Below are 27,346 nucleotides of genomic sequence, written 5' to 3'. Positions count from 1 at the left end.
ATGACATTGAGGGATCAGATCCAGGTGATTTTGGAGGTCAAAACTAGGAACATCTAAATGAGGCAAGCACCACGACTGCAAAAGAACAATAGGCGGGAAAAGAAAAATGCAAAGGAGGAGAGAGAGAGAGAGAAATTATAGTTGCTGAGCAAAGACTACTAGAAAAGGATACACCAAGGACTGCTTATGAGTTTGATAAACCAGTGAGAAGCTCCCCTAATAGTAGCTTTCTTTGCATTAAGTACATGGCTTTTATGCTCTCTCTTGGTGAAATCGAGAATGCACGCGCAATTGCTAAAAGGTACATATCTAGTAGTACTTAAGTGGGGAAAGGTCATATATATGTCACAATTAATTGGTTACAATTTATTTTTTACTTCTTTTTTAATCAAGAAAACATCTTAGTAATCTTACTGATCAAAGAAATCGACGAGAATAAAATTCTCTCGCAATCTACCATTTCTAGAATCTTAGTTTATTTCAGGGTTTCAATAAAAAAATAAGAAAGACATTTGATCCCTGAAAGAGATACACTGAATAGCATGTCCATTTTAAATAGTTAATTCAAAGGGATTATTAAGAAGCCCGCGAATGTTATAGATGTTCATCTATGGTCATATTTCACAAAGGAAATATTTTTTACTTGTTTTTGCGCTTGAAATTTTCCTTGTTTTTTGAAGTGTCTTTGTTTTTTGCTGACATGACTCCATCCTTTGTGTTATGAAGGGCTTTGGCAACTATAAGCTTCCGTGAAGAAGCTGAAAAGTTGAATGTTTAGGTAGCTTATTTTAATTTGGAGAATGAATATGGAAATCCACCCGAGGTGAAGAACATTCTGTTGGTAACAATTGCTGCAACAAGAACAAACTGTGAATAAGAAGGCTGGCTGAGGCACGGATCAAACGCTTTCTTTAAGGTTGTTTCGCGTATGTTCCTCTTTATGCAGACAAAGCGTGTCAACCTCCAGGATACAACAGCCAGATAGACTCTCCTTTGTTTACTGCAGATAAACCAAAGGAGAAAAGAAGAACCACGATTCTGATCTTATGAAAGCCCTCAACTTAGTATAGAAAATAGTTTTTGCACTCATTATTAGATGCTACTCTAGGAGTATTTATAGAGGAAAACGTGGAGCACCCAGTAGATCCGGATAGGGTACTGATCCAGTTTCCCGATAAGAATTGGATTCTACAAGTCTATCACATCTGTTTCCCAATCCATATCCAATTCTGTTTCCAAACTTATCCGGAAATAGTTTAAAGAAAATGGTCTACCAAAAAGAAGATAAGGGATCAAAGAGAGCCCAATCCCAAGCCCAAGTTCACCTCTTAGTTTTATTCAAAATAACACAACAATCCCCCACTTATTTTTGATAAAAACAAAATAGAAAATATACTTAAGGGCAATAAGTCATAAGTGAAGGTGTCCACATGTTATGCATAGATGAAGGTGTCCACGACTTAAACCTTTACGTAGTGAAAATTATTCAAAGTATAAGAGCCATAAGTGACTAAGTCTTAAACTTAGGTCTTGAGTATACAATAAGTCATAATCACGCACAACATATCCAGTGTTCTCCTTTCATGTTCTGCACATTAAAGGCCCTGTGCTCTCCTGGATTCGTGAATGATCTAGAGAATCAGCTCTCATTCTCATAGAAAGTGGCCTCTACTTTCACATTCACTAGGTGAGTCTATCAAGAGTGCTCCTGTAGCTATACACTCCACCCATAAGGACCATAGAACTTCATTAAGAGTTTTTCCCAGAAAACCTCAACCTCTATTTATCGCTATAGGATTTCATACATTTTACTATCCAACTACGGGACAGATAAGTAACAATGTATGTCTCACAACCAACATTCTATGACTTGTTCTTCCCTTTGAACCTAGTTCTTGGGATCTCCAGTCCCTAGGTTGGGTTACCATCATAGATGTTCACCTTTCAATTGGCTTCAGTCCCAATGCTAGTAGACGCACTCCACATTGTATCTCGGGCGAGCTTTGGTTTGTGAATCTGCAAGATTATCTTCAGATCTCACAAAATCAAAATAATATGGACTCTCCCAGTAATAGCTGTAATGCTATTAACAAAGTATCATTGTAATTAATACCGTCTATCTTAGATTAGTATATGAGTAAGAAGGCCTTGTACTCAACTAGCTTCTTCACTCGTACTAGCCAAAGCAATAATCTCATACTCCATAGCAAACTGTGCTATCATGGTCTGTTTCTTGGACTTCCAAGATACAACACCTCCACCAATGCTAAACACATAGCCACTGGTGACTTCGGAGTTTTCTGAAAGGATTTTCCAATCTGAATCTATTGCCTGCTAGTATACCTGAAAAGAACACCCACTACATAGGCAATGTTAGGTCTTATACACTCTGTAGCAAACTACCAATGATACTTGCATATTCCTTCTGATTCACAGGTTCACCATTATTCGTAAATAATTTAACACAGGGATCAAAAGGAATACTCACAGTCACGCAATCGAAGTAGTTTATATTTCTTCAACATTTTCTCAATGTAGTGTGACTGATCCAGCCATATGCCATCAGACGATCTTGTAATTTTGATTCCTAACATTACATCAGCCTCACCTAAGTCCTTCATATCAAAGTTAGAAGACAACAGGTTCTTGGTTTCTTTCACAACATGTAAATTGGAACCAAAGATTAGTAGATCATCAACATATATAATAACACATATCCCATCAGAATACTTATGATAAATGCACTTGTCACTTTCATTTATCTGGAACCCACTGTTAATTATAAAGTTATCAAACTTCTCATGTCACTGTTTAGGTGCCTGTTTCAACCCATAAAGTGACTTAAGTAATCTACATACCTTTTTTTACCATTACCTGGTTCCACATAACCTGTTGGCTGATCCATGTAAATCTCATCTTCTAAATCCCCGTTTAGAAAGGTTGTCTTAACATCCATCTGATGAATAACAAGATTATGAACAACATCAACAGAAAATAATACTCTAATGGATGTTATCCGTGTAACAGGTGAATATGTGTCAAAGAAACCAAGTTCTCTCTCTGTTTAAAGCCCTTGATAACAAGTCTTGCTTTAAACTTATTCGCTGAACCATCGGTTTTAAACTTCCTCCTTAAAACCCATTTGATTCCTATAGTTTTACAACCAATAGGCAAATCAACAAGTTTCCAAGTTTTGTTTTCCATGAGAGAATCAATCTCACTCGAATGACTTCTCTCCAAAACTCGAAAACAAAATATATGAGAGCTTCTTCAATGGAGGAGGGATCTCCTTCCAAAGTACAGCGACAAAGTCGGGTCCCAAAACCATAGTGACCCTAAGCTCTTTTATATCTTCTAGGTTCATCTTCTGTGTCCATGATTCTATCATGCAATCTAGATATGTCAGTGTCAGAAACATCATTATTAGGGGCCTTGGAGGATACTACCCTCACTAGCACCCCCACTATTTCTAGATAAATATGGAAATCTATCTTCAAGAAACTCAATAGAAGATGATCAACAAAAACATTACTCTTCATATCTAGAAAAACGTAGGCATTGCTCTCCATAGCATTGCCTAAAACGACACACTCATAAGCTTTGCTCTCAAGCTTTGAGATCTTGGGATCATGCTTCCTTACAAAAGCCAAACATCCCCATATTCTGAAGTAACTCAAATTAGGTTTCCTATTCTTCAATAGCTCATAAAGTGTAATCTTTGTATTAGAATTAGCAATTCTATCCAACACATATATAGCTAATAATCAAAACAGCTTCCTCCACAAATTTGAGGGTGCTCCAGAACTAAGCAACATAGCAACAATTAATCCCTTTAAGTGTTCTGTTCTTACGTTTATCTACTCCATTCATTCCATATGAACAAGGAGCTGTCATCCCATGAATAATACCATGTGATTGCAAGAAAAAGATTAAAATCAGCATAACCATATCCAGTACCTCAATCACTTTGAATTACTTTAATGTTCATATCATGCTGATTTTGAACCTCAAGTACATAAGCTTTAAAAGAATAAAAAACACTACTTTTTATTTTCAGCAATTAAACATATGTAAATTTCGAGCAACCATCAATGAACATAATAAAATATCTTTTACTAGCTCTAGTCAGAACACCTTCAAGCTCACAAATATCAGTGTATACCAAGTCTAGCAGATTTGTATTTTTTCAACTGACTTGTGACGCTCCTTTGTGATTTTGGCTTTAGTGCAAGATCCACCGTGTACAAAATCATCACTATCCAAATTAGGAATTAAACCAAGTATGCTCATGTTCTTAACATATTTTCTATTAATATGACATAATCTACCATGTCAACATTAACAGAACAAGAAATCATGTAAGTAGAAGTAAAAGATTATTAAGATCAATTACATCCAATTCGGTCCATACACCTAACAATCTCCACCTTGGACCGAAACTGGTTTAACCGAACCATCGGTTTTGTCTCACTAGTCAGGCATGACCAGGGCCAAGTCTAGGGACCATCCATGGTACCCTCACAGATGTCTCACCCAAGACTGATACTGTCCCCAACCTTAGCCATCACTTGGCCCAAACCTCAGTTGGACCTCATTTAAGGTGTGATGTTCTATATCAATAGAAGTGTACATAGCTCCATTACTACTAGATGTGGGATCAACAAACTTCAATATCTCCTTACATGTATATCCCTTACCAACAAAGACACCAACCTTGGTGGTCGTATATGTACAAAAGAGAAATTAATCTCAAACAATTATATCTAGTCAATGAAAAAACTTTCAAAACATGTTAACCAACACCCAGTGCCACAACATATTTACTAGATAAATAACCAGAACATATAGACTTAGGTTTTAAATTTCCTTAAATTAAAAACCCTAGCATATAATTCTATGTTTTAATCCATCTCACAATATAAAACAAAGAATTTCATAGATTTGGTAAGGAATACGATACCTATCCCGATTGAAAAATCGGATTTTCACGTTTCGCTATTCGACGAGAAATTGTCCCATAAAGAACTGTAAAACTGAATCAGTTCTGGACGAATTAGGCTTCAAGCCATACACCGTTGGAAACATCTCTGAGTTAGCTTTCTAACACAAAAAGTGGATTGTGAATCCGATCATCGAACAATAAATTATAGCCGTTTTCGTCAGAACTGTCCCACCATTCCGAATTTCGAACTATTTCTTCTTTTTCGACAATCTCCGAATTCCAAATTCCAAATTCCAAATTCCAAACTCAGATATTGTTCATGGACCAAAACCAAATAAGTGAGTTTCACGATATATGGTAATCAATACCATTAATAAAATAGAATAGAACATGTCTTGCGCATGTGATTCTAAATAGATAACGTCTTACGTACAATCAATATCTCATGAACAAAAACACATCCTAAACGTGTTTCCCTTTCTCAGTCTTTTTAGTGGCATAAGCAAGAACTGCACATGCGTTAAAGTCATGCCCAATTACATCCAGCAAGTTCACAAAGATGATAAACAATTCAAGCAAAGCAGATGTAAACCTTTTACGTTCTTTCACTTAAACAATTCATCTTTTAATGAAATTAATCAAAACCGAGAGCATAACCCAATATAACTCATCAATTGTCAAACACAAATTTTCTAGCCCATGGCCTACTTTATACCCCATATAGTGAACAACAATAAAATCTTTTAAACCAATAATCAAGACGTGTTAATTCTAGAGTCAAGGCGATTATTGTTTCCACTAAAAAAAACATGATTAACATTAAACCAATATACTTTTGTTGTCACCTTCGGCTCCACATACTAACTGTTAGTAGAGCAATCTTGACAAAAATATACTAGATAATGCTGTAATCATAACGCAATAACGTACCTTTTAATCGCTTAATCCATAAACGAAAACCGATAAACAAACCTTAACCTTTCTTCGTATTCATTGTCAAACAACCTTAAAATTGTTGGTAACAATTGCTGCAACAAGAACAAACTGTGAATAAGAAGGTTGGCTGAGGCACGGATCAAACGCTTTATTTAAGGTTGTTTTTTCTGCGTTCCTCTTTATATGCATAAAGCGTCAACCCTCCGTGGATACAACAGCCAGATAGACTCTCCTTTGTTTATTGCAGATAAACCAAAGGAGAAAAGAAGAACCATGATTCTGATCTTATGAAAGCCCTCAACTTAGTATAGAAAATAGTTTTTGCACTAATTATTAGCTACTGCTCTAGGAGTATTTATAGAGGAAAACGTGGAGCACCCAGTAGATCCGGATAGGGTACTGATCCAGTTTCCCGATAAGAATTGGATTCTACAAGTCTATCACATCTGTTTCCCAATCCATATCCAATTTTGTTTCCAAACTTATCCGGAAACAGTTTAAAGAAAATGGTCTACCAAAAAGAAGATAAGGGATCAAAGAGAGCCCAAGCCCAAGCCCAAGTTCACATCTTGTTTTATTCAAAATAACACAACACATTCTTTCTACCGTATTATTGTCAGTAAAGGTTGGCTTTGCTAAAGTTTTGTGAAGCGGATGCAGGATTCAACAATAGGGGGGGCTACTAACACTAATTCTCACTACTATTTTTTTTTTTTTTTTTTGGAGTGAATAGTTACCACTGTACTTTTAGGTTTTGAGCAAAATTAGGGGGGGCTACAGCCCGGGTCAGCCAACTCATAGATCCGCCATTCACATTGCAGGAGGCTGTTGCAAAAGTATTCAAAGAGGCATTGCAATATTGTGACCACGAAAAGGTGCATCTAGCACTGCTGGGGGTGCACGAGAGGACTGATTAGTATAATCTTGCGGATGAACTTCTTGACCAGATGGTCAAAAAATACAAAAAGTCATGCGAGGTATGTGGTGATTATCATTGGATATGTTTCTCACAATGAATTGAACTCCTAAAGCCTGGAATTGATAAAATTTGCAGGTTTGGTTGAGGTCAATCAAAAGCCATTTGAAGCAAGGCAAAGATGGAATTGACGCTATTGTGAAGGATGCACTTTATAAGCTGGACAAGCATGAGCATATAAAGTTCAAATCTCAGACTGCAATCCTTGCATTCAAATGCGGTGTGCCTGATACTGGTAGATCCATGTTCGAATTATTGCTAAGAGAAAACCCAAATATAACAAACTTAGTGAACGTTTATCTTGATCAAGTAAAATCTAATTCCTATACTCTGCAGGAACTTGAATAATTTATTTGGTTTTAAGACTAAAAATTTCTTGGAAATTTTACATGAGATTCAACTCGATGATGAGGAAGTTATCCGTGCATTATTTGAGAGGGCAACAAGTCTAAGTCTTTCCTCCAAAAACATGAAGGTACTTACGTGGATTTGCTGTTGATGATTGATTTTGGTCTCTTAGCTCCGCTGTTCTTCTGTAGGCTTTTATGTGACATTTTTCCCGTTTATGCAGTCTTTGTTCAAAAAATATCTCGAGTATGAGAAAGGTCACGGGGATGAAGACAGGGTTGAATATGTCAAGAGAAAGGCAATTGATTGCGTTGAAAACTCACTTGCTTAACTGTAGTAAGTAACAAGGATCACAGTGGCATGGTTGTGGTAGAACTCTTGATGAATCATGTTACATACTTTGCCTCTTGTTGAAGAGCAACCACCACCTGCGAGATTTTGAGAGCATTCACACCTTGTTTTACAGAGGTGGAGCAGCTCATTTCACACAATTTTAGTGATACGACAACTATGAGTAATCCTGGCATACAGCCGTAGAGTTGGTGGAAGAGCTTCACAATTTCCTCGACTTCTTGAGGGCAACCGTAGGAAGAGGATGTGGCTCCATTATTTAGCTACAATTGTAAATTCATGGTTATCAGATTTTTGTAGTGTACCGTTTAGATGTTTTCCGTGTCCCAATTGTAGAATTACTCTCCATGGGTTCTGAAAGGTGTGCCAAGAAATCGGAGATAAATTTTGTGCAATAAAATGATTTTTTCTTCTTATATTGTAGATCTATTCGTGTAACTTGAAGCCAAAGCAGAGCATGTTAATTTGCTTGCCTTTTTTTTTTTGATAATAAATCTTCTTGCGTTTTGAAACGGGGTTTACTAATTTATTTTTTATATGTACTTTTTATATCATTATGCAATTTATTAGATCTTCTCTATCTCTCCCAGTCAATATATTATTTCCTTTTTCTATCTCACTGTTGATGATTCCGCAGACGGATTGTTTTAAATTTCTTGCATTTGCTCTTGCTCATCTGTGGTATTGTGCTTTAAGAACTTAAATGAATTCTGCAACATATATTGTTATCGATGCTTAGAATTTAAGTGAGTTTTGGTCAATTTGATTGAAGCCCATGGTCTCTAATATGTGCAATGCTTACGTGATTCATTTGAAATTGCAAACAATACGAGTCCTAAAATTTATGTATGATCCGTCTCAAAACTATAATAATGTTTTTTCTTATAACAAGCTAGTGTAATGCGAGAGAGAGAGATGTCACATTCATTCTATTGTAGATGCCTTGAAGCCAACTGGGATCGAGAGCTTTCTTCTAAAGAACCTAGGTAATAAAACTAAAATAAGGAAGAGTTCCGGTACGGTGATATACGAACAAAGACATAAACATTCTTATGGTTTACTTTTGGACCAATATATTGTTGATTCCGCTGATGATACTATTGTCATTGACGATTCTTGATATAACTAAAAACACTTGTTTTGCTATTGCTTCTATTATTCTTCATGCTATCAATCAAGAATTCTCTACTCTAATAACACAATCTATAGCGTAGATGAGTCACGAGATCGTTCCACTCTTGCTTCTCAAACACTTAATAAATAAACATGGAAAATACTAATAACTAGATGATGAGAGTAATATATGGGTACTGGAAAATAGTATTTAAATTGCTAAACTACTTGAAATAATAATTAAATCGATGAATAATGAGTATCCACCTACATTATTCAAACAACCATTTAACCAAATCATTGATTTAGTTTTATCGATCCCTAGTAAATACCAAGTTATCTCTAATCATGGCTTCACTATCATGAGAGATTAGCAACCCCACAAATCTCTTTGATGGGGATTCTAATCTCTAGTTCATTATTAGGAATTTTATCTCTAACACTCTTAACAATGAACTTGAAACATTTATTTAAACAACAATAGAGATTAAACTATGCATAATTCTTACATAGGCTTCATAAACCCCTTCTATTTGGAGGTTTAGCCTTGTGTTATCAGATTTTTTATACTAAAACAATGAAACAAAGACATAATAATAAGAGGAATTGATGGAATTGAAGAAAGAATGGTCATTAATGGAGGTTGGAGGCTACAATTAAAAACCCTAAGTACCATAATTACTTAACCCTAAACTAATTTAAACTATACTAAACTAAATAAAGAGGGGTTAGGAGAGAGAGCTTAAGTTTTACCTTAATCCTTTTTATATATGAGAGGATTATGTTTACATTTTTCTTGAATAGGCCTGGAGGTTAGACTTTGGGCCTTTAATGTGAGCCCAAAGTCCATTAGGTTAAGTCTAAAAAAGCTAATGTTGTTAGAAAATAATTTAGTGCCCTTTTGGTCCACATTTACAGCTCTCATATGGGTAATAATGGATCCATTGGAAAGCTTATTCTGATCCGGTCGTTTTGACATAAAGTAGGCCCTATTCCAAGGTCCAAGTCTAAATATACACCCTTTTGAAATTCTGATGGTTTTTTATCTTTTTTCTTGCCGAATTGACTTTGAATGGGCTTGAAAAGGCTTTTTCTTCTTGATTTTTAGGGTTTAAACATAGAACTCTCTCAACAATCATCTTTACTCATTTTCCATGCAAAATGGTGTCTTTAATCACCTAATCAGCTTTAAGACCTGAAATACACAAAAACACGTAAACATTACTAACTCTCATTTATTATAAACATAATTGGCCTAAATGTAATATTATTAAGAGGTTAAAATTACAGTTTTAGGTGCTTATCAATTCTCACATGATAACACAAACAATTGAAACGTTTGGTGCAGACGATGTAGAGAACGGAAGTGCAAATGGAATATACCTAGATCTTTCTTATGTTGAATCTCGAGCCTCGATTCCTCCTCTAGAGGTCACTCTTGATGACATGGAGGGATTAGATCCAGGTGATTTTGGAGGTGAAAACTAGGAACATCTAAATGAGGCAAGCACCACGACTGAAAAGAACAAGAGGTGGGAAAAGAAAAAGGCAAAGGAGGAGAGGGAGAGAGAAATTATTGTTATTAAGCTACTGGGAAAGGACATACCAAGGAATGCTGATGAGTTTGATAAACTAGTGAGAATCTCCCCTAATAGTAGCTTTCTTTGGATTAAGTACATGGCTTTTATGCTCTCTCTGGGTGAAATCGAGAATGCACGCATGATTGTTAAAAGGTATATCTCTAGTAGTACTTAAGTGGGGAAAGGTTATATATATTAGGACTTTTTAGACTTTGGTCCTACGCATAGTTGGTTTATTAGACTTTGGTCCAGAAAAGTTTGAATATTAGACTTTAGTCCTAGTTCTGTTTGTTCACTAACAGTCAACGTGGTCAATATATATACATACAACTGAGTTGACTAACGGTGAACAAACAGAACTAGGACTAAAGTCTAATATTCAAGCTTTTCTAGACCAAAGTCTAATAAACCAACTATGCGTAGGACCAAAGTCTAAAAAACCCTATATATTAATATAGGTCACAATTGATTGGTTACAATTTATTTTTTACTTCTTTTTTAATCAAGAAAACATCTTAGTAATCTTACTGATCAAAGAAATCGACAAGAATAAAGTTCTCTCACAATCTACCATTTCTAGAATGTTTGGTTTACTTCAGGGTTGCAAACAAAAAGAAGAAAGATATTTGATCCCTGAAAGAGATACACTGAATAGCATGTCCGTTTTAAATGGTAAATTCAAAGGGAATATTAAGAAGCCCGTGAATGTTATAGATGTTCATCTATGGTCATATTTCACAAAGGAAATATTTTTTACTTGTTTTTGCTCTTGAAATTTTCCTTGTTTTTCCAAGTGTCCTTATTTTTTGCTGACATGACTCCATCTTTTGTGTTATGAAGGGCTTTGGCAAGTTGAAATGTTGAATGTTTGGGTAGCTTATTTGAATTTGGAGAATGAATATGGAAATCCTCCAAAGGTGAAGAACATTCTTTCTACCTTATTATTGTCAGCTCAGTAAAGGTTGCCTTTGCTAAAGATTTCTCCATCACATTGCAGGAGGCTGTTGCAAAAGTATTCAAAGAGGCATTGCAATATTGTGACCGCGAAAAGTTTCATCTAGCATTGCTGGGGGTGTACGAGAAAAATGATCAGTATAAGCTTGCGGATGAACTTCTTGACCAGATGATGGTAAAAAAATACAAAAAGTCATGTGAGGTATGTGGTGATTATCATTGGATATGTTTCTCACAATGAATTGAACTCCTAAAGCATGGAATTGATAAAATTTGTAGGTTTGGTTGAGGCGAATCAAAAGCCATTTGAAGCAAGGCAAAGATGGAATTGGTGCTATTGTGAACGATGCACTTCATAAGCTGGACAAGCATGTGCATATAAAGTTCAAATCTCAGACTGCAATCCTTGCATTCAAAGGCGGTGTGCCTGATACTGGTAGATCCATGTTCGAATTATTGCTGAGAGAAAACCCAAATAAAACAGACTTATGGAACGTTTACCTTGATCAAGTAAAATCTAATTCCTATACTCTGCAGGAACTTGAATCACTTGTTTGGTTTTAAGACTAAAAATTTCTTGGAAATTTTACATGAGATTCGACTCGATGATGAGGAAGTTATCCGTGCATTATTTGAGAGGGCAACAAGTCTAAGTCTTTCATCCAAAAACATGAAGGTACTTAAGTGGATTTGATGTTGATGATTGATTTTGGTCTCTTAGCTCCGCTGTTCTTCTGTAGGCTTTATGTGACATTTTTCCCGCTTATGCAGTCTTTGTTCAAAAAATATCTCGAGTATGAGAAAGGTCACGGGGATGAAGACAGGGTTGAATATGTCAAGAGAAATGCAATTGAGTGCGTTGAAAACTCACTTGCTTAACTGTAGTAAGTAACAAGGATCACAATGGTATGGTTGTGGTAGAACTCTTGATGAATCATGTTACATACTTTGTCTCTTGTTGAAGAGCAACCACCACCTGCGGGATTTTGAGAGCATTCACACCTTGTTTTACAGAGGTGGAGCAGCTCATTTCACGCAATTTTAGTGATACGACAACTTTGAGTAATCCTGGCATACAGCCGTAGGGTTGGTGGCGGAGCTTCACAATTTCCTCGACTCCTTGAGGGCAACCGTAGGAAGAGGATGTGGCTCCATTATTTAGCTAGAATTGTAAATTCATGGTTATCAGATTTTTGTAGTGTACTGTTTAGATGTTTTCCGTGTCCCAATTGTAGAATTACTCTCCATGGGTTCTAAAAGGTGTGCCAAAGAAACCGGAGATAAATTTTGTGCAATAAAATGATTTTTTCTTCTTATATTGTAGATCTATTCGTATAACTTGAAGCCAAAGCAGAGCATGTTAATTTGCTTGCCTTTTTTTTTTTCGATAATAAATCTTCTTGCCTTTTGAAACGGGGTTTACTAATTTATTTTTTATATGTACTTTTTATTTCATTATGCAATTTATTATGTCTTTTCTATCTCTCCCAGTCAATATATTATTTCCTCTCTCTATCTCATTGTTGATGATTCCGCAAACGTATTGTTTTAAATTTCTTGAATTTATGGTTGTGTTTTAAGAACTTAACTGAATTCTGCTACATTGTTATGGATGTTTAGAATTTAAGTGAGTTTTGGTCAATTTGATTGAAGCCCATGTCCTTTAATATATGTGCAATGCTTATGTGATTCATTTGAAATTGCAAACAATACGAGTCCTAAAATTTATGTACGATCCGTTTCAAACAGAGAGAGAGGTAATAAAACTGAAATAACCGGCAAGAAAATGGGGATCTCCGATACGTAGGCCATGGTCTGGGACAGGTTTGTTATCTACCCCGGTCAGAGATAAGTCGGCTGGAAAGGTGTCGGAGGTCAGGATTGGGAATACGGAAGAAAGAGAAGCCTCAGTGTCAGAACTCAGAACGGTTAGAAACGAATATGGGACTGGTCTGTCAGTTACCGTTGGCAGTTCAAATTTGGATGGGCCCTTGCCCTTAGATCCAGTACAGAGAGGGGGTGGAAAGGAAATAGGCCATGTTTTGGGCCAAAAAGGGGTGTGTCTGGCTACAGGTGGTGAATCTGAGGTCCATGGTAAATCAATTGTGGTCTAGACATCAGGGTTGGGGGTAGCAAACATGGACCTCGATGGGGACCCAAAGGATGCAGAAAAAGGACCCGAACCCATAAGAGATGATGTTTCTGGAATTCTTTGTGTTTTAGGATGGGAACAAGTGGGCTGCAAAACTGGCATGCTAGAGACAATAGCTGGCGGAGGTGAGTTTTTGGGAACTCGTATAGATCAGATGAAAGATCACGCCGCGCCGAATTTGGGCTATCCTATTTCCCAGGCCATCATTCCCTTTCTAGATTGTAACAAAACTGATGGGAGCTATCAAGCCAGTTGTTTTGCTGAAGGTGGACATCACTCTTTTCGGTTTCTTGGGCTACCAAGACGTGGTAGGGGGTACAAAACTTTTGCATCTCGCAGCTCCATAAGAAGTAGAGCTAAGAGAGTTTTGAAAACAGAGATAAGTCTAAGAGTGGGAAGCAAAAGGAAACAGCTGAGTTTTAGGAGTTTTTGACAAAATGGATGATGATGGCTGGAAAAAACACAGTTTAAAGGTGGCTGAAAGACTCTCGAAGAAAGCAAAGAGAGAAGCAGATGATTTAAGGGCAAAAGGGTTGGGACACCTGTTGATTCCGGAAGGAGCACCGATTGTCTCCATCTCCAGTGATTCTAGGAATTCAGTGGAACCATCAATCTCAAACCAATCACTAGACTCAAGTGTTCATTCAGAACAATGGGGACCAGAGATACCAGAGGAGGATATCCCATCTAATGCATTCACTGATGAGGAAGAGGAGGATCTATCAGAAGACGAGGACTTGGACATGGTGGCTTTTAATGTTGACTCTCAGGAGGAAGTATCTGTGGGTAATGCGCCTTTGGAACTTAGTCAAGGTAGTCATGATGAGGGTGAGTTTGATTCTGCTGTGAGTATCTCTCAACTTGCACAACCCCAGCCTTTGGCAGTTGATGACTCAACAGTAGTGAAAAAACAGGAAAAAAGAGGAAAGAAACAAGGTGCTGAGGCAAGAGCTAGAAAGAGGAAAGGTTCCACAAGTGGGTATAGTGGTGACGGAAGCTCTAATGGTGAGAGTGGTAAGTCTGCAAGCAGTGGAGGTCTGTGTGGTCCTCCTCCAGGGTTCGTGGCAGCTGTCCCCAAACAGCTGCCTCAACAGAAATGATAAACGCCTGGAACTGCCGAGGAATAGGTTCCTCCACGGCAGTTCAAAATCTAAAGGATTTAGTGAGGCAACACCAACCGGATATCATCTGTTTATCTGAAACCAAAGTGGGGGAGAATAAAGTTAACATGTTAAGAAAAGTTTTAAAGTATGAAAATCATTTCTGTGTTCCTGCTGCTGGACATCGAGGTGGGCTGGCACTTTTCTGGAAAACAGGAGTCGATCTTGAGGTGTTGGGAGCCACGACAAATCAAATCACAGGTAAACTTTCAAATTTTCATAGTAATAATCCGTGGTTTTTCAGTTTCATCTATGGAGAACCAAATGCTAGCTGTAGACACAGATTCTGGACTGAGTTAAGAGAAACTGCCCCCTATATTCCTGGGCCTTGGCTGCTTTTTGGGGATTTTAATGCCATTAGATCCCTGGATGAGAAAGTTGGGGGTAGATCTTCTTTTAATAAATGCATGCTTGATTTTAATCTTCTGATTGATGAGCTTGGCCTGGTTGATCTGGGGTATAGGGGACCAAAGTTTACTTGGAACAAATAATGGGAAAGTCAAAGATAATATCCTTGAGTGCCTAGATCGTGCTCTGGCCACAGCTGATTGGCTGGATCTTTTCCCTAATATGCTAGTTAATAATGTGGTGAATGCTAACTCCTCAGATCACTTGCCCTTAATGATAAATCTTATGCCCAATATGGAGGTTACTGAAAGGCCTTTCAGGTTTTATGATATGTGGTTAAGGGATGAGTCTTGTAAGCCTGTTATTGAACAGGCTTGGAAGGCAGTCACTCATGATCTTCCTGACTGGAAAGTGGTCCATAAGCTCAAGAGTGTTGAACAATGCCTGAAAAATTGGAATAAGAAAACTTTTGGTAATATCTTTTATAATATAAAGAAAACTCAAAAAGATCTGGATAGAGTGCTCCAGAAACCTTTCTCTTACCAGAACCATGAAAAAGCAAAACTTCTCAAGGCAAGGCTTTTCGACTGGTATGACAAAGAGGAAGTTTTCTGGAAACAGAAATCTAGTCAACATTGGATTAAAGAGGGGGGTAGAAATACCAAGTTCTTCCATCTGTCTACGGTGTATAGGAGAAGAAAGAATAATATTGATAGGATTAAAGATAGTGAGGGGGTGTGGAGAGAAGGAAGGCAAGGGTTGGGGTATGCAGTTAAAGATTATTTCGATGATCTTTTTGCTTCGGATAGGCCTTGTAATGATGATCAGATCCTAAACCTGTTTTCCCCTTGCATCACTGATAGAGAAAATGAGATCCTGACTGCCTACCCCTCTGAGGAGGACATCTGGCATGTGGCTAAGAAGATGGGGGCCTTGAAAGCCCCTGGCCCAGATGGCTTCCAAGGAACTTTCTATCAAAATTGCTGGGAGGTGATTGGCAAAGATATTATTGATTGTGTTAAAGATTTCTTTGTGAAAGGTTGTATGAACCCTAGATTTAATGAAACTTTTCTAGCTTTAATTCCTAAAGTTTCTAATCCGGATCATATGTCTAAGTTCAGACCTATTAGTTTGTGTAACTTCATCTGCTACAAAATTATTGCTAAGATCCTAGGTAATAGGCTTAAGACACATATTAATAAAATAGTCTCCCCTTTCCAAGGAGCTTTCATAAAGGGTAGGAACATAGGTGATAATATAGGGCTTGCCAGTGAAATTTTTCATAATATGAAGAGTATGAAAACAAAACATGGGTTTGTGGCCTTGAAGATGGATATGGCCAAAGCCTATGATATGGTCGAATGGTCGTTTCTTGACAATATTTTTAATAAGTTGGGCTTCAATGCGAAGTGGAGACAGCTCATCTCCCAATGCATATCTACTGTCTCATACAAAGTCTTGTTGAATGGCTCTCCCCTAGAGAGCTTCAGTCCTGACAGAGGGATTAGACAGGGGGACCCTCTATCCCCTTACCTGTTTATCATTGTCTCTGAAGCTCTATCTCGAATGATAGCAAAGGCTGAAAGTAATGGGGATATTCATGGCATCAAAATCAGGAGAAATGCTCCCGCAATCACACATCTCCTTTATGCTGATGACCTTATCTTGTTCACTAAGGCCAACTTGGCCGAGAGTGGAAAGGTAAAGAACATCTTGGATAAGTATTGTGCTGCCTCTGGTCAGAGGATAAATTATGACAAATCTAGTATCCACTGTAGTAAAAACGTGAATAGAATGCATAAAAAGATTCTTAAGAGATTCTGGAAGATGAGAATCTTTGACAAGAGAGATAAATACTTGGGAGTACCCATTGTCATATCTCAGAGTAAAAAAGATGACTTTGATTACCTGGTTGACAAAGTACATGGCAAAATAAAAGGTTGGCGAGCTAAAGTCTTGAGCCAAGCAGGGAGGAATACTCTTATCCAAGCTGTGGCTCAAGCTACTCCTCTCTATGCTATGGCAACATACAAAGTACCTAAATCCACTTGCAGTAAGTTAGATAAAGCTTACAGACAATTCTGGTGGCATGGTACGGAGGACAGCAAAAGCCTCCACACCATTGGGTGGGATGGCATATGTAAGCCTAAAGCCTTGGGAGGCTTAGGATTGAGGAAATCGGGGGATATGAACAAGGCTATGCTCTCTAAGCTGGCTTGGAAAGATGTAAAGGACACTACATCTATATGGGCGAAGACCTTTATAGCTGTGTATGGAAAACAGTGGTTTGATAGTAAAGAGGAACCCCCACCCTGGGCCTTCTGGTTCTGGAAAGGGGTGCATAGAACTGCTCGTGACTTTCTTCCAAGGCTTATTTGGAGTATTGGGAAAGGGGACAAAGTGGAAGCTATGAAACAACCTTGGCTTCTCCATAACAATGCTCCTATAACTCTGCAAGAAGTGATGCCCAACAGACCTGAGCTGGAGGAGCTAAGAGTAAGAGACCTGATGCTAAGGGATGGGTCAGGCTGGGACTATCAAAAGGTGGAGTCTCTTTTTCCACCTGAGATAGTGACCATGATTACTCAAGTGGTGATTAGACCTAACAACAGTGCCAATGATGAGTTTAGATGGGTGCACACACATAATGGACTCCTCACAGTCAGATCTGCCTATAGGTTTGTCACTAGAACTTACTGGCAAGGAGGCCCCTCCTCCTTCAATTCTAAGAGTATAAAAACTCTGTGGGGCTTGCTTGCAACGGCTAACACACGATGTTCCTTTGAAGTCAGATATGAATATGCTTCCCACAGGAGATGTGTTGGAAAGCAGAAATATTCAGGGGGAGCATACTTGCCCCTTATGTTGGTTGGCCCCAGAAGAACCCATCCATCTTTTCTTCCAATGTGAGTGGACAAAACTGGTTTGGTTCGCTTCGGAGTTGGGGGCCAGAGTTGAAGAACATGCGGATCACACTATAAGAGACTGCTAGATGTCTTCCCTCGGTGGACACAAGCAACTGACCAAGGACTTGTAGAAAAAGGACTGCTAGCAGCTCATATCTTACAAGATATTTGGGAAGCAAGGAATAGAGCCAAGTTTGAGGGCAAAGTGCCCAACAGAGATAGCATGCTGAGAAGGGCCTACGCTCAGTGGAACAGGAGCCTAGAAGCTTACAGAGAACCTCAGGGAGTAGTCTCTTCTAACTCTTACATTTCTAAGACTTGGCTTGATAAGAACAAAAATCCTATTTTTCCTTTTGTAGAAGAAAATACTGTGCTAATCCATTTTGACGCGGCTTTCTGTAGGGAAACAAGGGTGGCAGCAGCAGGAACTTTGGCCTGGGATAGGGAAGGAACCATGGTGGGAGCAGCTACAAGACTCTTTGAAGCTGGGTCTGCAGAAGAGGCAGAGATGGTGGCTCTGGAAGTGGCTGTTAAACTAGCAAGGACCACGGAAAGCACATCAGTATTGTTTGAAGGAGACTGCCGTCAAGTTATTTTGGCTGCACAAAACTTGAGTGAGCAACAGTTGACAAATTGGAAGCTTGATTCCATTAGATGTAATATTTAGGAGTTATGCCACACTTTTACTTTTTGTAGGTTTAGTTGGATTAGTAGGCAAGTGAATGTTGAAGCGCATGAGCTAGCCAAGTGGGCTGCTAGATATCAAGATCTGAACTCTCTCCCTGACTTTTTTCTTTGAACAAAGATCATCATCGTACTTTTATGTTATGATATTTATAAGGCATGTTTTTAATGAAAAAAAAAAAAAAAAAAACTGAAATAAGGAAGGGGTCCGGTGATATACGAACAGACTCATAAACATTCTTATGGTTGACTTAAATGGTTATTCCGATTGGGGAGGGACCAAAGTGTACTCCAGTCGTCCACTTAAAAATGCTAATTTCAAAACTCAAAGTCCTCTCAAATTTGAGAATTTATTATAATGTTTTTCTTCGCTAATCAAGTATTTGAATCAACAAAAAAAAAAAATAGTATGAAAAAAAAACTAATAAAAAAATTATAATAAACCAACTTTTTTTTACTTCTCTTTTTGCCCTTTTAAAATTATCATTTATCATTTATTTTGAGTGCAAAACCATTAAAGATAGACAAATGTGTCTTTCAATATTTGATGGGTTGATAAGAGTAAAACAAATAGCCAAAGGCCCAAAGCCCAACCGGACAGTTTGTATAATTCTAATTACCCATAACAAACCCATAAGTTTTCCCTCCTTTCTTTCACTCTCAATTCTTAAACAAGCGTCAGACCTTAACCCAAAAAAAAACATGAAAAACAAAAAACAAATTCATAAAGGACTTGCGCCGCAGCTTGTTGCACGCTTGTCTTAATTATTTGTAAAACTCGTTATTATTATCAATAAAATTTCCACTTAAAAAAACAAAACAAAACAAAAACAAGGTAATTTTTTATTTTCAATGTTAATTTTTTATAATTTTCTCCACGTGATAGTAGGGTTATATAGACTTATAATATTATAGAAAATTAACAATTTGTTGAATTGTTGTAGACTTGTGGACTAGATTATGTAGATATATATAGACATAGTAGTATCAATTAATTGCTTAAGTGCTTAAGTAGTTAACTTCATCAGTTCATATTAAATTCTTAGTAATCAATACACTCTAGTTTTGAGAATTGAAATAAATACATAATTTTGTTGATCTTTTGTGGGTATTGTGAACCTGAAATCTAATAGTCCCACATGGGAGAAGAAATGACATCTTGATCGTGAGTTGATAAAGTGCGAAGATCACTAACTAGTATCGAGGCCTTTTCAAATAAAACCCCACATCCATGGCCAAGATGTGGCCCAATGGGTGGTTAAGTGGGGGACAATATCGGTACTAGTTATCCCATGGGCATGGAGGCCAAGGCATGGCAAGTGTGCCAAAGTCCTATCAAATGGTATCAGAGCCGATGGTTCGGCTGAGACAAATGGTACAGATCATGTAGAATTTAAAGACGGAGTCATTCAGGGTGGAGCTGCCAACGATGGCGTAACTCAGGTAGAGTTGCTTAACGAAGCGTCCCTGTACACTATGGCACGCTTGGAAGTCGTGGATGCTCGAGAGAGTGTACCCCGAGTTGGAATCCAACGACATCGAGTGATCTTCGAGGTGGAGCTTGCGTTGTCCTCTCGACACCTACAAAGTCTGACATGATATCGTGCAATGGTGGTGATGAACAAATGAAGATTTTTGGTTCAAGGTGGAGATTGTTTGGTATTGTGAACCTAAAATCTAATAGCCCCACATGGGAGAAGAAATGAGTTCATCGTGGGTTGATAAAGTGGGAAGATCACTAACTAGTACCGACACCTTTTCGGATAAAACCCCACACCTATGGCCAAAATGTGGCCCAAGCCCAATAGGTGGTTTGGTTAAGTGGGGGACAATATCGGTACTAGTTATCCCATGTGCATGGAGGCCTAGGCCTGGCAAGTGTACCCAAGTCCTATCATTTTTATTGTTTAGACTTTTTGACAAAAAGAATAAATAAATAAATAAAAAATTGCATACTTTTTTTTTGAGGGTGGGATGGGGTGTGCACATAATCTCGCACTCCTAATTTTGGCTCCGTCCTGAAGAGAGTCAGTGGTTATGTGTAGCCATAGATAATGAATGGGCATGGTTGACAATCGTGTGAAGGCTAAGCTATTTCTACTTGATAGTTCATGTTGATAGTTCATGTGAACCTCGTGATCTTCATGAGTTTCATAAGCGATTTACTGTTGGAAAATCCATTACTGGTCACATTTTAAGTTTTAACAAAGAGAAAATGATAATAAGATTACTTTTACGTCCTTTATCTGTTGTTCCTAATGAAATAGCTGACAATTCAGGTCATATTATTTCAGTTGAGAAAGTTGGTGCTCATATTGTTAAAGGAAAAAATTCTTTCTAGTGTTGGTGGGTTACTTGTGCAAATTGAACCTCATCTGTATGGGAAGGTTCATTTTACTGAGCTGACAAATAAATGGGCGGTCAACCCATTGTCTGATTATGAGGAATGACAGTTTGTCAAATGTAAGGTATTAGGTATCAGTCATTCTGTCACGGGCAATGTGCATTTTGAAAGGGGGTTTACTAATTTATTTCATTATGCAATTTATTATGTCTTCTCTATCTCTCCCAGTCAATATATTATTTCCTCTCTCTATCTCATTTCCGCATACGTATTGTTTTAAATTTTTTGCATTTGCTCATGGTCTGTGGTATTGTGCTTGAAGAACTTAACTGAATTTTGCTACATTGTTATGGATGTTTAGAATTTAAGTGAGTTTTGGTCAATTTGATTAAAGCCCATGGCCTCTAATATGTGCAATGCATACGTGATTCATTTGAAATTGCAAACAATACAAGTCCTAAAATTTATGTACGATCCGTCTCAAACCTATAATAATGTTTTTTTTTCTTATAACAAGCTAGTGTAATGTTGGAGAGAGAGAGATTCTTATGGGGGTTGATTTAAATGGTTATTCCGACTGGGGAGGGACCAAAACCTACTTCCAGTCATCCACTTAAAAATGCTAATTTCAGAACTCAAAGTCCTCTCAAATTTGAGACTTTATTATAATGTTTTTCTTCGCTAATCAAGTATTTGAATCTGTTAGAGCATCTTTAGGAGAGCTACCAAAAAAACACCAAAATTTTGAACCAAAAAAACACCAAACAACTTTAGGAGCAACATCAAATTTTCGACATCAAACTACGCGGTTTTGGATAAACCGCGTTATATACGCCGGTTTTCAGAAAACCGCACCATGTATCGCACATAAACTTTTTTCTTTTTTTTCTTTCCCAATCTCTAGCGCGGTTTTGTGAAAATCGCGCCATATAAGCCCAATTAGAAGCCCAAGCCCACGCGGTGTTGGCAAAACCGCGTAAGTGATTTGATACAACACCAAACCTGGAACCAAATATTAGCCGAATTGGTGTTTGATTTGGTATTTTCATCAACATGTGACTCTCCTGAAGTTGAAAAAACACCAAATTATTTGAAATTTGGTGTTTGATGCTAGGTTGATATCACTCCTAATTAAAGATGCTCTTAGCACCGCTAATGTTTTGCGTCGCTGCCATACCCATAAGATCCATAATAATTCATATATTTGTTGTGGTTTAGCATTTTAGCAACATTGTCAAATTCCACTCATAATTAAACCGAAAAGCTAGTGTGTGCAGGGTGTACCCATGCGCAAGCATCTGGGCCACTCATATAGGCAGGGGATTCGTGCGTGTTGTAACAAAGAAGTATTGTCAACGGCTCTCATTCCTGCGCACACATACATCGTGATGCACCCTAGATGCCCTCATAATTAAATCCTACAAAAAAAAAAAAATCAAATCGTACACACTGTTACATTTGTTCGTCTATTTTTGAGTTGTGGACTCAAAAGAAGGAATTATTACATTTAACGTCCTACATGGCTTTCTCACAGACCCCTTTTTGTGTTAGGCATACCCCGGCCCAACTTGGCCCAATTTTAAGGTTTGTACTTTTGTTGGACAACCCAACAAATCAAACACCCCCCAAAGAACGAGAAACCTTCGTCTCCTTGGTCTCCAACCTTTCGTTACACCTAAATTCACCTCATTTTAGACCGCATTCTCCCACATTCTCAAATTGCACTAAAAAAATCGAATTTTCTTGTCTGCATCCTCCAATTGCACGCTTCAACACCAATTTCAAAGCGAGTTTTTTTTTTTATTAAATATTCTATGCTTTGATGCATTGTTGTTTTTAAATTTTTGCTGTCATTAAATTGTATGAAGTGTTAAGTTTGTATGAAGTTAGATGAGGATGTAAATATAGTTCTTGGAGAGAATGTAGATGTAGGTGATGATGCGGAAGAAGAGGGTATGACACGTGCACTCATTAAAATGTTTACGGTATGGTATGCTTATACGTTACTCTAAATAGTGTTACATCTGCATCTTATTATTTTCTTATTTGAAAGCTAGCAATTGCATGATTTTATTTGCTTCGTCATCACAATGAACAAACTGCATGGTTTTACTAAATCATCTTATATTAGTGCTTCTAGGCAGTTCGCATTGTCAAATCTTCTGTAGTGGCCATTATGGGATACGGGGTTTGGACAAGGACAAAGGAGGAAGGCAGTGAAACAAGATAGGCCGGAAAGTACTGGATCATATCCGCGAAACCTTAAAGAGGGGACGTGGCACAAGAAATAGTCATGTGATGAAGGGGAGGGGGACGGACTGGATAGGCGTGACTGAGTCAGCGGGACAAAAGAGTGGAGTAGCTTAATACCTTACAATAGGGAGCAGAGGAGTAGAGCCGCGGAACCCTAAGAGTCAGACGTGGCCGTGGTACGGCCAGGGGGAGAACCGTCTGATGGAGAGATAGATGGACGGTGCATAGAGAGAGGGGAAGGGGTATATAAAGAAAAGAGGAGGAGAGAAAAAGGGGAGGCCGCATTAGAGGAAGTAGAGAAAAAGAAGCAAAAGAAAAGGGAGAAAAAAGAGAGGAAGAGTTTTTAGGTTAATACATTTGGCGCCGTCTGTGGGGACTGAAAACAAAATAGGAATGACACCTAAAAAACGGGTAGGCAAACCGAAGAAGGTGGCGGTGCAGGAACCGACACCAGAGGCGATGATTGATGAAGAAGGAGGCATGAGAGAGGAATCGGAAATAGACGAGACGCGACTTATGAGAGAAGAGATAGGGAGGTTGAGGAGAGAGAGAGAACGAGAAGAGGAAGGCGCAGATGGAGAGTCAAGTGATGGATCTGAAGAGGAAGACGATGAGCCAAACCTCGTTGAAAACTCGGTGACCGGCTTAACAATTGAGCAGGTGCAAGAGATGATAGACAAGGATAGGGAAGTGAACCAGCAGAAGGCTAAGAGTTGGGGAGGAGCAGCTAGTCAGGTGGTGGCGGGGCCAAACCGCAATCCGTTAGCAGACTTCATTTGGACATCGGAGGTCCCAAAGCGTTTTAATCAGCCTAGGTTCAAGAGGTACGACGGTAAAGGGGACCCAGCAGATCACATCCATCATTTTAGGTAGCAGATGCCCTTGTGGCAAGAATCAAGATATGATGTGCTGAGATGCATGATGTTCCCGGCCAGTTTAAAGGGAGGGGCATCGGACTGGTATGTATTATCGGTTGCCAGCAGGGAGCATAAAGAATTTCCAAGGGTTGGAACAAGCCTTTGTAGATCATTTCAAACACCAGAAGAAGCGAGCGGTGGACATCACGGCTTTGTTCAACGTAAGACAGAGGTCAACGAAATCAGTGAGGGAATATTTGTGTCGGTTCAAAGCTGAGACATTGAAGGTCGAGAATCTGGATGAGAGAACCGCGGTGATTGCGTTTGAACGAGGGTTGCGGCCAGGAACGGGAGTGCATCAGTCAGTAGCGAAGAACGAGATTGCAACCTTGCATGAACTATATCCGCGAGTAGAGAAGTACATCAGGTATGAGGACACTTTACAAAAGGAGTCTAGGAGATCGGGGAAAGCTGTTCTGTCATTGGAGAAAAATAGGGAGCACCAAAAGGAAAGGACGTCTGAAAGGGAAGGTGGGGGGTACCGCGGATACGCTCCAAGGGCAGAAAGAGTCCGAGAAATGGCTCGAAGGGATAACAGAGAAAGGAAGTCGTACCGGGAGATAGAGGTGACACCGCTGAATAGACCCTTGAGAGAAATATTTCCGTTGATTAAGAACCTGCAGGGATATGAAGGTCTGCAGACCACGCCAATAGAGTTACCGGATAAACCCTTCTGCGCATACCATCAGATGAGAAACCATGAGACGGATGACCGCGCGCGCTAAAGTGGATGGTCCGTGAGGTCGGTTGGTGGAAAAGGGCAAGATGAGAGAGTTTGTGAGGGATGCACAGAATGAGGAACATAAGCCGCGACAGGATCAGATATTGGGAACAATTCATGTGATTTTCAGTGGGGAGGTGCTAAGTCATAATGCTCACAGAGAATGGGTAAGAAGGACTACGAGTATTCAGTAGATCCACGAGGGGACTGATAGACCGAGACAAAGGATAGAGTCAGCAGAGGACCGAGATGGGATCATCTTCAGCAAGGTGGATTTGCGGGCAGTAGATTCGCCCCATGAGGATGCATTGGTCATCACGGTGGCGATGGGCAATTACTTGGTGAAGAGAGTGTTGATCGATTGTGGCAGCACGGTGGACTTGTTATTCATAGGAGCATTGGAAGAAATGAGAATGGATCCTAAGCAGTTGAGGCTTCCGTGAACTAATTTATACGGATTCAATGGAAGCATGACAGAACCTATAGGAGAACTCTTGTTGCCGGTGACGGTATTTGCGAGGTTCATGGTGGTGGACGCTGCATCACAATACAACGCGATATTAGGGAGGCGATAGATCCATGAGATGAAGGCCGTCCCATCCACATGCTATCAAGTTATAAGATTTCCTACTCCGACGGGCACCTATGAAGTCCGCGGGGATCAAGTGACGGCCAAGAACAGTCATAGAGGAACGGTGAAGCGGTTGGTCCACAGGACAGAAGAAGAAAGTTCCTACCCTAGGAAGAGGCAAGCATAGCAATTACAGTGTGTCCCCGTGGAGAGAAAGGTGGAGATCGCGGAGGGACCAAAGACGTTAGATGAACTCGAAGTGGTGAATATTGGAGACGGGAAGGAAGAAAGATTCACGTCGGTGGGGTCCAGTCTGTCGGAGGGCTGGAGGAGTGCATTGATACAATTCTTGTCAGAAAATAGAGATGTGTTTGCGTGGACCATAGAGGAGGTAACGGGCTTAGACCCAGAATTCGCATGTCATAGGTTACACATGAGGGAAGATGCCAAACCAGTAAGGCAAAACATGTAGAGCGTTCGACCAAAGTATGCAGAGGGCATTCGAGAAGAGGTGGTGTGGTTAAAGGGAGCTGGAATAATTCAGGAAACGGAGTTCACCGAGTGGTTATCCAATGTGGTAGCGGTACCAAAAAAGAACGGCAAAGTACGTATGTGCGTAGATTTCACAGACGTGAATACAGAGTGTCTGAAGGATAGTTATCCCATGCCGCGAGTAGATGAATTGGTGGATAGGACGGCCGGGTATAAAATATTCTCTTTCATGGACGCGTCTATGGGGTATAACCAAGTCGCGATGTATGGGCCGGATCAAGAGAAGACAGCATTTGTGGTAGAAGGCGGTATATACTGCTACACAAGGATGCCTTATGGACTGAAGAACGCTGGAGGCACTTTCCAAAGATTGGGGGAGAAAATGTTTGAAAGCAAGATTCGGAAGGGAATCGAGATATACATAGATGACATGGTGGAAAAAAGTATGTCCGAGGAGGAGCACTTAGAGGGCTTATGGGAGACGTTTGGAATACTGCGGAAGTACAATTTGAAGTTAAACCCAGAAAAGTGCACCTTCGGAGTGACTACGGGAAAGTTCTTGGGCTACATCGTGACTCATCGGGGAATTGAGGCCAATCCGGAGCAGATAAGAGCTTTAATAGAAATGCCGTCACCGCAAAACGTTAAAGAGGTGTAGCGGTTAGCGGGAAGGGTGGCGGCTTTGAATAGATTCATATCCAAGTCATCCGATAAATGCAGACCATTATATCAATTGTTGAGAGGTACCTCAGACTTTTCCTGGACCGTGGCATGTGAGGAGGCATTTCAAGAGTTGAAGGAGTATTTGGGCAAGGCGCCTTTATTGTCACGTCCCGAGGAGGGGGAGAAGTTGCACTTGTATTTGGGTGCCACCAAGTACGCAGTAAGTTTGGTGCTAGTCTGCCTGGTAGAGAGGGTGGAGAAACCGGTGTATTTTCAAAACAAAACACCACTAGATGTAGAAACGCGATATAGTAGGATAGAGAGGTATGCCCTGGCATTGGTCTTTTCGGCTCTCAAACTGAAGCCCTACTTCGAATCGCACTCCGTGGTGGTGGTGATGAACCTACCTTTCAAACAAGCATTAAGAACTGAAACATCAGGAAGAATGCTGAAATGGGCAGTGATGCTCAGCGCATACGAGATACAATATCAGGTAAAAACCGCAAAAAAGGCACAAGTAGTGGCGGAGTTTTTGGCTGAGTTTCCCGCCGAGGATCCCACTTGGGGGGAAGAGATGGTTATGGAATCAGAAAGAGAGGGGGAGTCTGAATCTCTGGACCCTTGGGATAAGAGGAATGGATGGAGGGTATTCGTGGACGGGTCTGCCACCGACGCATGCAGCGGCATAGGGGTGGTGTTAGTCAAACCTGATAACAGCATGATAGAACATACAATGAAGTTAGGGTTTGCAGCATCCAGTAATGAAGAGGAGTATGAAGCAGTGATAGCAGGACTGAGAATGGTAGAGGATCTGGGTGTGAAGGAACTGACTGTGTATTCAGACTCGAATCTCGTGGTATGTCAAGTTAATGGAGGGTTCGTTGCTCGATGTTCCGCGAATGGCAAAGTATTTGAAAGTGGTGCGCGAGAGAGGA

At 39.4% G+C, this 27,346-nt stretch overlaps 3 protein-coding genes and 1 pseudogene across 4 annotated transcripts; all 4 read left to right on the top strand.

Annotated features, from left to right (window-relative positions):
• On the top strand, positions 1-7,969 carry LOC147476771 (rRNA biogenesis protein RRP5-like; annotated as a pseudogene). The gene is made up of 7 exons (XR_015209778.1): positions 1-24; positions 93-301; positions 727-823; positions 6,700-6,855; positions 6,933-7,163; positions 7,249-7,329; positions 7,426-7,969. The product of XR_015209778.1 is annotated as an rRNA biogenesis protein RRP5-like (transcript).
• Positions 7,970-9,980: 2,011 nt separating this feature from the next.
• On the top strand, positions 9,981-12,109 carry LOC147476770 (rRNA biogenesis protein RRP5-like). The gene is made up of 7 exons (XM_086585826.1): positions 9,981-10,097; positions 10,155-10,413; positions 11,099-11,163; positions 11,244-11,402; positions 11,480-11,710; positions 11,796-11,876; positions 11,972-12,109. Exons 1-7 carry the CDS (start codon positions 9,981-9,983, stop codon positions 12,077-12,079), a joined length of 1,020 nt encoding a protein of 339 aa, XP_086441952.1. The 3' UTR covers positions 12,080-12,109.
• A 2,471-nt stretch (positions 12,110-14,580) lies between these two features.
• On the top strand, positions 14,581-20,900 carry LOC147476769 (uncharacterized). The gene is made up of 5 exons (XM_086585824.1): positions 14,581-14,713; positions 14,976-17,766; positions 18,169-18,422; positions 19,832-19,893; positions 20,718-20,900. Exons 1-5 carry the CDS (start codon positions 14,581-14,583, stop codon positions 20,898-20,900), a joined length of 3,423 nt encoding a protein of 1,140 aa, XP_086441950.1.
• Positions 20,901-24,008: 3,108 nt separating this feature from the next.
• LOC147476768 (uncharacterized) lies at positions 24,009-24,689 on the top strand. Its single transcript, XM_086585823.1, has one exon. The coding sequence runs from the start codon at positions 24,009-24,011 to the stop codon at positions 24,687-24,689; it is 681 nt and encodes a 226-aa protein (XP_086441949.1).
• The last annotated feature ends 2,657 nt before the right edge of the window (positions 24,690-27,346 follow it).

This window comes from Coptis chinensis, chromosome 9, assembly GCF_015680905.1.
Source record: "Coptis chinensis isolate HL-2020 chromosome 9, ASM1568090v1, whole genome shotgun sequence".
Classification (NCBI taxonomy): Eukaryota; Viridiplantae; Streptophyta; class Magnoliopsida; order Ranunculales; family Ranunculaceae; genus Coptis; species Coptis chinensis.
The sequence above is the reverse complement of the archived record's forward strand: the minus strand, read 5'-3'. Positions and strand labels throughout refer to the sequence as shown.